Consider the following 12,715-nt stretch of genomic DNA (forward strand, 5'->3'; position numbering starts at 1 on the left):
CCTGATTGGTAGCTTCAGTGGACTTGCAGCCACACCAATCACTGAAGCCAGGGGACAGCAACCAGGAAGTAGGCGGTCTCTGCTCCAGAAGGATCAATCCTCAACAGGGAATCACATGAAACACCATAATGAATATACACTAAATGACAGCCAGCGGCGGCCGTAACACTCCCCCCCTTAAACTACAAGCCCTTGCGGCTTGACGTCAAGGTTACATACATAACACATAGCTAAGTTCTACAGTCTAGACAAAGCATCAGCGATCACATTTTCAGACCCCCTTTTATGACGGATGTTGAGGTTGAAGTCTTGGACCAACAGTGCCCACCGCATGAGTCGTTGGTTGTGATTAAACATGCGGGACAGAAAAACAAGGGGATTATGATCAGTGAACACTATAACAGGTAGAGAAGGAGACCCAACATAGACCTCAAAGTGCTGTAGCGCTAACAGAGCAAGGGTTTCCTTTTCAATGGTGGAATAATTTGCCTGATGTCGGTTGAACTTGCGGGAAAAGTAAGCAACAGGGTGATCAATGCCATCCTTCCCCCTCTGTAATAGGACCGCACCAGCGCCCACTGCACTGGCATCTACTTCGAGCTTAAAGGGCGTGGAAAAGTCAGGGGCCGCGAGCACAGGAGCGTGACTTAACAAAGTCTTTACACCATCGAATGCTACCTGGCATTCTGGGGTCCACATGTAGTCTACCTTAGGGCTGAGTAAGCTTGTTAGTGGAAAAGCGATACTGGAGAAGTTGCGGCAGTAACTCCTATAGTAGCCAGCCAATCCCAGGAACCGACGCAGCGCTTTACGTGTGGTTGGCACGGGGAAATCCCTAATGGCAACGATCTTCACCTCAAGGGGGCGCACTTGTCCCTGTCCAACCTGCTGACCGAGATAAGTTACGGTGGCTTTTCCAAATTCGCACTTGGCCAAATTTAGAGTTAACGTAGCGCGGGACAAACGGTCAAAAACCTGCTCCAATACATGCATGTGGTTCTCCCAGGTATCTGAATAAATGATTAAATCATCGAGGTAAGCGTTGCAGTTTGGCAAACCGGACAATACAGTGTTAACTAGTCTCTGGAATGTAGCAGGAGCGTTACACATACCAAAAGCCATCACGTTGTACTGGCAGAAATGATCAGGGGTGACAAATGCAGATATCTCTCTGGCACGGTCTGTTAAAGGTACCTGCCAATAACCTTTTAGCAAGTCTAACTTGCTAACGAAATTTGCAGTGCCTAGGTTATCAATACAATCCTCCATGCGAGGGAGAGGGTACGAATCTCGAACAGTAACAGCATTTACTTTGCGGAAGTCTGTGATAAACCTGGGAGACCCATCGGACTTAGTTTCTAGCAAACACGGCGAACTCCACGGACTGGAACTAGCAGAAGCAAAATTATTTTGTAGGAGATACTCTACCTCCTGTTTCATCAACTGACGTTTAGTCTGATTGGCACGGTAAGCATGTTGTTTTATGGGACGCGCATCTTTTACCTCTATATCATGTTTCAAAACAGAAGTGCGGGTTGGAACATCACTGAATAGACTACAATACTGTTCAATCAGCACCTCCAGGTCACGTTGCTGTTCAGCAGTTAAATGCTGCAAACAGCATGACAAGTTTGCAAGCATTTCCGAATTTGGAAGGCGGACCGGCTGATGTGTAGGGACGTGCATTGGTGGATCATCTTCGTGGGAAGCGCCCACAGATTCTGTCACAATGATAGCAGCAGCTTTAACATCTGACGGTTCGGCTACTAAGGACGAGGGAACAGCAGAGCTAACATTGTCCTCGCAGGACTGGTAACGTTTCAACATGTTTATGTGACAGACTCTAGTCTTACGCCTTCTGTCTGGAGTACAGAGTACATAATCAGTGTCGCTAAGACGCTCTTTAATGGCATACGGACCGGAGAATTTAGCGGCGAAAACGGAGCTGGTGATGGGCAGCAACACCAGAACTTTATCGCCCACCTCAAAACTGCGAGATACAGCGGAACGATCGTAATAGCGTTTCATGGTGGATTGTGAGTCACTAAGGGTGGCTTTAGCAAGGACATTAACTCGTTGAAGGCGCTCACGGAACTGGGTGACGTAGTCTAACGTGTGCTTTTTGGGCGCAGACTCACAAGACAAGAACAGTTCGTGCAGTGACTTAAGCGGCCCACGGGGTGTGTGGCCGAAAACAAGCTGTGCAGAACTAAAGCCAATTGATTCCTGCACAGCGTCACGGGCAGCAAACAAGACAAAGGGAACTCCCTCATCCCACTGCTTCTCAGTCTCGACACAGTACTTCCTGAGCATCGACTTTAGCGTCTGATGCCAGCGCTCTAAAGCTCCCTGTGATTGGGGGTGATATGCCGAAGACACGATGTGGTGCACACTCAAGCTCTTGAGTACCTGTCTGAAGAGACCAGACTTAAAATTAGAACCCTGGTCTGTCTGGATCACCCGCGGTAATCCAAAAGTAGAAAAAAAACTTCAGTAAAGCTTTCACTACGGCACTAGCGGTTATCGAACGGAGCGGAATAGCCTCTGGGTAACGAGTGGCAGCACACATAATGGTTAACAGATACTGATTTCCACTTTTAGTTCGAGGTAGAGGGCCTACACAGTCGATAATCACTCGCTCGAATGGCTCTGCTATCACAGGAATGGGATGTAATGGCGCAGGAGGGACAATCTGGTTAGGTTTCCCGACAACCTGACACACATGGCAAGCACGGCAATGTTTAGAAATGTCAGACTTTAGACCTGGCCAATAGAAATGTCGGAGGATGGCTTGATATGTTTTGGTTATGCCCAAATGTCCTGCCCACTTACTCTCATGAGCCACTGACATCACATGCTGGCGGCATCCTGCAGGAACAACTATCTGGTAAACAGAATCACAATCAGAATCACCAGTTACGAAGGAAGACCATTTACGTAACAGCATCTCACCATCCATAATATATGCTACTTTTTCATCCCTTGCTTTGTCGTTACTCACCACCTTGGCAAAGCACTCTTGCAGTGTCGGGTCTGCTCTCTGCATCTGGCTCAAGCGCACTCGGTTGACTGGAAATGCCGCACCTCCAGCTAACGGCAGTTCTGGGCCAGGCGAGGGCGATTGCTCAGCAGACTCATCCTGAACAGGCAATAAGAAACTCTCAGCCTCTTTCTTCTCCTCTTTGTCACCTGAAAAAACTGACATGAACAAACTGTCAGACAACAAAACTTCACGATCATCTGGGCTAGTTTCTTGGGAACGAGCGCGAGTTACAGCGCAGGCTGGAAATACATTTGGGGGTGTCTGATCTGATGTCTGGATCCCATCACACTGAGGTTGATCTAGGACTTCTAGTGTGGGAGTTACCTTACCTCCGGCGATATCGTTCCCCACCAGGAATACGATACCGGGGATTGGCAGTTCAGGACAAACCGCTACTGGGAAGAATCCAGTAACAAGGGAGGACTGAATATGGACGCGGTGCACTGGCCGTGGCACGTAACCCATTTCAACTCCTCTAAGAACTGAACTGTAACGACAAGCAGTTTTATCAGAAAAAGGCAGAGCTGACGCCAGAATAACAGATTGAGAGCACGCAGTATCTCGCAAAGCCTGTATGGAGTGTCTATCAGCTGACTCACCAGTCAGTGACACAAAGGCATCAAACACAAATGGCTTAAAACATCAATTTTCTGATCAGATGAGTCAGTGTTCACACCATGATCTGCTTTAATCAGTCCTACCCCTTTTGCTTGAGAAGAGCGTGAGGACTGTTCTCTGCGTTTTAGTGTCAAGCTATTTGCAATGACATGGCCGACCTGGTGGCAGTAAAAACATTCCCTTCCCTCTTTCAGCCCACTTGGGTTAGAGGATCTGGGAGGAGAGGAAGGATGTGAGACAGCAGAGTTTGGAGAAAAAGCAGATTTATGGGTTAACACATACTCATCAGCCAGCACAGCGGCAACAGAAAGTGTACCTACTTTCTGTTCATTCAGGTACACAACAATACGCTCAGACAAACACTTTTTAAAGTCCTCTAACAGGATCAGCTCTCTCAACGCATTGAAATCACTAACTTTACATGTTGCACACCATTTATCAAACAGAGTTCCCTTCTCACGGGCAAACTCAACATAGGTCTGAGCAGAAGTTATCTTGTGACCTCGAAACTTCTGTCGGTACGCTTCAGGCACAAGTTCATATGCTCGTAAGATAGCTGTCTTGACAGTTTCATAATCTAAGCTATCTTCAACAGGGAGTGCGGCCATAGCAGCCTGAGCTTTACCATGCATTTTACACTGAAGCAGAAGCGTCCATACTTCAGGTGGCCATTGTAAAGCAGCCGCTATCCTCTCAAACACATTGAAATAGGAGTCAACTTCATTATCCCGAAATACAGGTACTAAAGCCACATGCTTACTGATGTCAAACACTATTTTAGGCGAGCTGGTGGAGGTGGTGGAAGGTGGTGACATACCTGAGCCTCTAGGAGCACTCCGCCCTGTGTCAGAAGCCTCAAGCTCGAGTTGTCGCAGTCTCACTGCCTTCTCAGTCTCAGCCTGAAGTTCAGCTTTTCTTATCTCCAACTGGAGCTGGAACTGGGATTGGATCTCCCGCTCATGAGCTTCCAGTTGCAGCCGAGCCAGACGGACTTTAAGCCGGTCCCCGGCATTTCCAGTACTGCTCTGTGGGGAAGGATCATACTTAGGCATAATAAACGGGGTCTTCCCTCGCTCACCTGCCTGGTAGACTTCCCCAGAGTCTGAGGGTGTCTCAGTACTTGGACCACTCACTGCTTCTGCTGAGGAACTGGGAAGAGACCCAGACTCCAGCTGCTCAGTCAGAGTAATCACACCCTGTTCCACCAATCCACTAATCACTCGTTCTCTAATTTCTTTTTTAAGCATGGACCTGACAAAGGGAATATTGAAGTGAGTAGCTAGCTCCACTAAATCATCCTTCCTACAACTATTTACTTGTTCAACGGTAGGATGTTCTACAAATGTCTCCAAATTAAACTTTTCTGCCATGGTGCTCAGTAGCCAGCAGCACTCACTCAAGCAGACAGCTGAATCCACTAATGAGCTCACTTAACTTACCTAGTAGTCAAAGGAGCCCAGCAAACTCTCACCAATTAATTAAACACTGACAGACCCTATTCCAGTGTCAATTTACAATTACCAATATACAATTTTCTTTTTGGATCCCGGACGAGCCCCCATTTATGTTACGACCCAGCTTGATTTGGGGAGCAGTAACATATAATTGGAATTTGGAAAAGGAGATGGAATACAACAATTGACAGGTTCAGGTTAAAATCAGGTGTTTTAATTAATTAAGGAGAGTGTGCTTGCACAATGAAATACAACAAAGGAGAGGCTATACAGGTGCTGACAAATAACTAGTACAAAAATGAAAATGACTGGATAATGCTGAAGAACAAAAAGAGATCAGCACCCATAAGCTTACAAACTAGAAACAAAACCAAACTAGCAATTACTGAACAACTTAAAGGGTCACAAAAGATACAAAGGCACTGGCTGAATCCACTCAGATAACAGCCAGGCAACACTAGAAAGTACAAACACTCTAACACAATGGTGTGCAACCAACAGCAAGGCGAACTGATCACTAGTTCACAGCCGCGCTGAACTGTGGACACACAAGCTATTTAAGTGCAGCTGGGATTGATTGAAGTCTCCTGATTGGTAGCTTCAGTGGACTTGCAGCCACACCAATCACTGAAGCCAGGGGACAGCAACCAGGAAGTAGGCGGTCTCTGCTCCAGAAGGATCAATCCTCAACAGGGAATCACATGAAACACCATAATGAATATACACTAAATGACAGCCAGCGGCAGCCGTAACACTATCTATTGATTACAGGCTGATCACTACGTGTTTAATAAGACAGACATGAAGTGTTAATTAGTGTTCATGAAAGCAGGAGAGTCGAAATAAAAGGAAATAATTAAAAGAGAAAAGTAACGACACATTTACTGTTCTCTGTGACCATCAGAGATTAGTTTTTCCTGATATTTTTTGGTACATTTTATACAATTCTCTGTCTGTATTATTATCTTCTTTTTACAGGAGCAATTTTTAAACTCATAGCTGTGATCTTACTCAGACCTTTTAAGTTACAACCTGTTCACACACTGGCAATAAAAAGTGATTAATAAATACAAATAATATGTGAAATGCTTCAGAATCCTACATATGGAAACTCATTTTAATTCTGTTCAAGTAAAAAGAGATGCTCACAAACACACTGACACACAGAGATATAAACAGCTGATTTCCTGTAAATGGAGAGGGGAGGAGCTGTCAGGTGTTATCAAGGTAGATGGATAAAAACAGGAAGGGAACCTGAAAGTGAAAGAGTTCAGTTGGTTCAGACTCCATTTTGAGTCGACAGCAGAAGGGTGAGGCAGGGTGAGTGTTAATACAACATTATTATTATTTTACTGTGTGTGAGTCAGTTTTCTCCCTGTGGACTGTACAGGACTGAACTCAACAGTTTCATCTGTGGACACAAAGTGCTGATTGGCTGAATAATAACTGACTGTGTTTATTCTACTGTATACTGTGTGTGTGTGTGTGTGTGTGTGTGTGAACCTTTCTTCTTCAGTAATGAACCCTCAGACACACAGTAAGAGACTGTTTTTACTGTAAACTGACGAAATAAAAGGAAATGATTAAAACAGAAAAGTAACGACACTTTTACTGTTCTCTGTGACCATCTGAGCTTCTACACAGAGTCAGTGTTCACATGTTGATATGTTTCAACTACAGTCAACAAATCAGTTTACTTATAAAGAAATGTCTCCACAGAGAGAGGAAGAGGAGTCCTGTTCCTGTGGAGGAGCAGCTGTCCTGCTGTGTTTTGTGTCAGGACGTCCTGAAGGATCCAGTCTCTACCAGCTGTGGACACTGGTTCTGCAGACAGTGCATCACCTCATACTGGGACCAGTCTGGTCCACCAGGAGACTCCTCCTGTCCCCAGTGTGGAAAAAGACCCAGAACAAGACCTGGACTGCAGACAGACAATGAGTCCAGCACTGTACAAAGTAAGACTGTATGTGTATGCTGGTGTCGTCTGAAAACACTACTAATTATTTAATACATTAGTTGTGTCATACAGCACTTAAGATCTTTAGAAATATCTTAAATCCAAGTTACGTTTTTTCTGCTCCAGCATAAATATATACTCTGTATCACTTATTACGTGTTCTTGTTTGTGAGAAAATTAGAATCCAAAAGAATTTATATTTAATATATTTCAGTCAGAATGCTGTTTGAAGATAGATGAAGATAGAAAACTATTAAACTCTATAAAGCAGTAAGTTCTATCAGTCTGGCCTCCGTTAGGCTGCCATCATGGTTCTGCTGCCCAGCTCTGGGTCTCATTCCAGTCCTGCAGTCCAGCATCAGTCCCCCACTGGGTCCCCCACCTCAGGCCTGAAAACCTCCTCAGTCCAAAGCTTCTATGCTAGTTGTGTAATTAACCTTAAGTAGCTAATGGCAGCTAGTAGAGTTAGCACATGCAGCAGTGCACTGGTGTTTATTTTCTGTCTGAAGATGTGAAGAGTTTTTTCTGTCCTAATATCAGTGGGAACGTTGTTCCATCATTGTGGAGCCAGGGCAGTAAGGGCCCCTAGTAGGGCCCCTCATAATGAGGGAGTAGAAAGCTGATTGGCAGTAGCAGAGTGTAGTGGATGGACTGGGGTGTAGCTAGTGGTACAGGGACCAACCTGAGATGTTTTCCTCCCTCAAATCAAAGCCGTGTCTGTAGAGGAAGAATTGCAGACAAACTATTCAGACTGTCGCTTTCTTCCCTTTTAATAATAAACTCTTGAAAATGAATGTAAAAATCACTTTCATGTTGTTTTTAACTAACTTTTAGAGATTGAGAATGATTTCAGGTGGAATTTATAACTTTTATAATCTCATATTAAATATTCTTCTGGTAATGAAAATAATTTTCTCATTTTCTTTCTGTTTTTAGTGAATGCTGGTCTGCAGGAGGTTTTAGATGAACATAAGATCAGTCTGAGGAGGAGATGTGAACATGTGACTGAAGGAACTGATGAAACAGGAAGTGGAACCCTCCTCAACAGGATCTACACTGAGCTCTACATCACAGAGGGACAGAGTGAAGAGGTTAATACCCAACATGAGGTGAGACAGCTTGAGACAGCTTCCAAGAAGAAGACTTTCCATGACGCTCCAATCAAGTGCCATGAGATCTTTAAAGCCTTACCTGACCAACAGAGACACATCAGAGTGGTTCTGACAAACGGTGTCGCTGGCGTTGGAAAAACCTTCTCAGTGCAGAAGTTCACTCTGGACTGGGCAGAGGGCTCGGAGAACCAAGATGTCAGTCTGGTGGTTCTGCTTTCGTTCAGGGAGCTGAACCTGATCAAAGATGAGCAGTACAGTCTTCTCACACTGCTCCATGTTTTCCATCCAACATTACAGAAGGTCACAGCAGAGCAGCTCACTGTCTGTAAACTTTTGTTCATCTTTGATGGCCTTGATGAAAGCAGACTTTCACTGGATTTCCACAACAATGAGGTTGTGTCTGACGTCACACAGAAGTCTTCAGTCAACGTACTATTGACAAACCTCATCAAGGGGAATCTGCTTCCATCAGCTCTCATCTGGATAACATTAGAGTCCACACTGTAGACTGGAGACTCTGAGGTCAGTTCATGGGTTTGCTCTGTGTATATCTACCAAATTTAAATCCATAAAGGAAGTTTTAAATTTCAATGACTTTATTGTTTAAAATAAACAAAACTTTGTTCGTCAGTCTGAACAGTTTGGCTCTGAAATTAGTTTGTATTATTGTATTATTTGTATTGTGTTAGTAGGAAACTGTATTTATCTCACAGTAGGCTGCAAGATTAAATCAATATTTATATATTTAATATATTAATAATAAAAAAATAAATAATAAAGTTTCAAAGGAATAATGTATTTTATATAAAAACTTTAAAACAATATTTTGACAGGAACATAAATATTTTACAAACTTATTCTCAGACACAGTATATTTTAAAATTCTGATATTTTAAAGATATAATCTAACTGTATAGCTACTTTCTAGTCTTCCGAACACTCGAAGCCGATCGAATGGACCAATATGAACCCTTTTGTTATTCTTTCTCCAGTAAAGCATCGACTATCTCAGCTCTTTCAAAGCAGATTGTAGGTTTTTGCAACCAAGTCAGCCGAGCTAAGAACCCTTGAACCAGTCCTGTAATTAGGTAATTCCCAGCGTTTAGATGCTTTCTTAGCGCCTTCCTCAGCTCAGGGAGGTTTATTTTCTCATGCCCCCTTTTGAGAGGCAGCTTCGTTCCTTCCCTGTGGAGATTGGGACTGCACTTCCCAGCGTTCTCCGCGGGAATGCGATGCCGTCAAAGCTCACTGCGGTGACGTCATGGTCCAGCGCTCTACCTGCAGACAGTGAGGAGGGAAACAGCCCAACTGCAGACGAAGACGGGCCGGCCGAACGTGCCGAACCAAACTCCAGAACCTGGCCCCCGGAACCCATGGTGGCAAGCGACAACCGGATGCTGGACAGAGCTGACAAGACGGGGCTGTCACCGGCCGGGCAGGGGGAGGAATTGCGCATCGCAATTCCTCCCCCCCTCTGCAGACCCCCCCAGAAACAGAGCAGCCAGACAGAACTGCAGATGTTGTCCAAGAACAAGAGATACTCTCCCCAAACAGCGTGAACAGCTCCTCGTGAGAAGCCCCCCACTGGAGCTGCAATGCTGCTCCAAAACAACACCTCCAGGAGCCCAGGTGCTGGCTAATCATCAATGCCGGGAGAACAGCCTCCTCGTTGGCTTCCTCTGCCCCGATCCGCCATGGATCCTCACCGCAGACAGACATGACGAGCAGCAGGAAAGATAGAAACAAAAAAACAACAAGTAGCGCACACAAACAGTCTGATCGTTCCCGTGGGGCAGCCCGCAAAACGGTTTGTAGAGGAAGCAGCAAAGAAAGGCAGCCTGAAGCAGCTTATATAAGGCGCCATGAATGATATTTGCCAATTGGATGCTTGAGGGAATCAGCTGAGCTGTCAGCTGATGTGTGTTTACGACTAGCTGTGATCTTCTGATATAGCTGGAACTGAGAGCCGAGCCTGACTTCGTGGCCTGCCTGAACTAACACTATGCTTAATGTTTGGCTGCACAACATGAGTTTGTATAGATGGAGCCACTGGTGGAGCTGGCAGAGGTTAAGAGCTGAAGTCACTACGTCTTTATTGAAGCAGCAGCACGTTGTCATTAATATTAATGAGAGCTCTTTTTCACTCTTTGTATTTTACAGTTTGCAACCTGCATCCTGTTGGGTTCAGGTGTTTGGAGTTTCCATTTTCTAAACTTGTACATTGTAAACCTTCTTCAGCTCTGAACAGATTATTAAACACTGAATGATTTCAAGCAGGAACATTGTCTTCTAAACTCACATCTTTTATTCTTTATTCAGATTGAGGGACTGCAGTTTGTCAGAGATCAGCTGTTCTTCTCTGGTCTCAGCTCTGAAGTCCAACCCCTCCCATCTGAGAGAGCTGGACCTGAGTATCAACAACAACCTGCAGGATTCAGGAGTGAAGCTGCTGTGTGGTTTTCTGGAGAGTCCACACTGTAGACTGGAGACTCTGAGGTCAGACACCATGTTTTATTTCTGTGCTGAGATGAATCTGATGTTAAGTTGTGCTGACAGTAAAGTGCAGACAGGTTGATATTTATGAGGTAAAATCTCCTTCAGATTTGATTACCTTAAAAGCTTAAAAAGATTAAAATGGATGAAAATGAGTTTTTAAAGTTTGAACTTTTAAAAGTGAAAAAAAGGATTTAAACATTTGAAAATAACATTTGTATGTCACACTTATAGTTTACAGTTACAATGTTGGCAGTTTCAGTTGGTGAGTGAGTTCCGTTTTATTTATTCAGAAAGTCTGCTTAAGATCAGGATCTGTTTTACAACACAGAGCTGAGAACAAATTACAGACGTACAACATCACAACAACAGTTCAGTCACACAAAGCATTTATCTCTCACACATTAAACCAAACATTATGAATATCAACTAGGAGAACTTCGTAGTGTCTCTGACTTGAATTCGTTGTGCAGTTTATTCCAGTAGTTGGATGCACAGCAGCAGAAACCAGTCTGATCCAGTTCACACTTGGTATGAGGAAGTTTTAAAGCCAACCTTTCCTGTGATCTGGTGTCCTGATTGGTTGCTGTGTCAACTAATAATGCCAATATCTGGTCTCTTTAGTTAACATGAACTGATAAATAACTACACAGGTATGCTGATGACTAGAGTATTTACAACATTGATTGAAGCTGCCGTCTGTATTCACACATACAAGTCTGGTGATGAACACATGAAATCCCAGCATGCACTGGTGGAACAACAAGTTTAAATCTCAGGAAAGAGATTGTTAAATATTTGAAAAAAGTTTGTTGGATAATGTTTATTTTAATGTAATGTAATCTCTAATCTAATAATACAATTTAAATATTTAATGTTAAACCATAGTTAACAATTCTAAACCTTTATTCTAAACTTTAAAATCTCAGTTTTCAGGGGGTTCGACCACAAAGATTTTATGCTGATTAACACTGAGCTTTTTGTTGAGCTTCATATTTCAAACATATTTAATAAAACATTAATAATTCAACACTGGTTGATTCTCTCTGAAGCTCTTCATCATTTCACTTCCACCTTTCTCTCATGATCCTCTGAACACAAACAGAAACATATTTTCTTCTCTATCAGACAATAAACATATCAGCTTGTATCAAACCTTTCTGATAATATGAGACATTTCTACTGACTGAATATTTACACTCAAGATGACAGCATTTTATCTTTAATCTAATCACTTTCTGTGGCTTTTTCTTTGTGTTTGGCTGCACAACATGAGTTTGTACAGATGGAGCCACTGGTGGAGCTGGCAGAGGTTAAGAGCTGAAGTCACTACGTCTTTATTGAAGCAGCAGCACGTTGTCATTAATATTAATGAGAGCTCTTTTTCACTCTTTGTATTTTACAGTTTGCAACCTGCATCCTGTTGGGTTCAGGTGTTTGGAGTTTCCATTTTCTAAACTTGTACATTGTAAACCTTCTTCAGCTCTGAACAGATTGTTAAACACTGAATGATTTCAAGCAGGAACATTGTCTTCTAAACTCACATCTTTTATTCTTTATTCAGATTGAGGGACTGCAGTTTGTCAGAGATCAGCTGTTCTTCTCTGGGCTCAGCTCTGAAGTCCAACCCCTCCCATCTGAGAGAGCTGGACCTGAGAGACAACTACCTGAAGGATTCAGGAGTGAAGCTGCTGTGTGGTTTTCTGGAGAGTCCACACTGTAGACTGGAGACTCTGAGGTCAGACACCATGTTTTATTTCTGTGCTGAGATGAATGTGATGTGAAGGTTGTGCTGACAGTAAAGTGCAGACATAAGGCTGATATTATACTGATCCACACTGAGTATCTTAATGCTAAAGTCTGTTTTCTTCTTCAGTGGTTTAGTCCATTGACTGTGGCAGAGCAATGTTGAGCTCCACATTTAAAACCTTGGTAATCACGTGACTGCAAAGTATGAATTCTATCAAACAACGTTGAATGTGTAAAGTGCTGATATGTGATTCCAAATAAGAGAAAATGGAAAAAAAAATATATAAAG

The 12,715-nt window shown here is 43.5% G+C and overlaps 1 protein-coding gene across 19 annotated transcripts in view; it reads left to right on the top strand.

Annotated features, from left to right (window-relative positions):
* Positions 1-12,528, top strand: part of LOC127359138 (NACHT, LRR and PYD domains-containing protein 12) — a 116,657-nt gene extending 104,129 nt beyond the window's left edge. For 17 of the 19 annotated variants that reach the window (XM_051392895.1, XM_051392900.1, XM_051392903.1 and 14 more), the window contains 2 exons: positions 10,504-10,680; positions 12,242-12,528. In XM_051392895.1, the coding sequence (XP_051248855.1) occupies positions 10,504-10,680; positions 12,242-12,461 (397 nt within the window). In that variant the 3' untranslated portion in view covers positions 12,462-12,528. The remainder of the gene's footprint in view (positions 1-10,503; positions 10,681-12,241) is intronic. The other 2 variants (XM_051392913.1, XM_051392914.1) reach the window with 1 other exon arrangement.
* The last annotated feature ends 187 nt before the right edge of the window (positions 12,529-12,715 follow it).

The sequence above is a fragment of the Dicentrarchus labrax genome, unplaced genomic scaffold, assembly GCF_905237075.1.
Source record: "Dicentrarchus labrax unplaced genomic scaffold, dlabrax2021, whole genome shotgun sequence".
Classification (NCBI taxonomy): Eukaryota; Metazoa; Chordata; class Actinopteri; family Moronidae; genus Dicentrarchus; species Dicentrarchus labrax.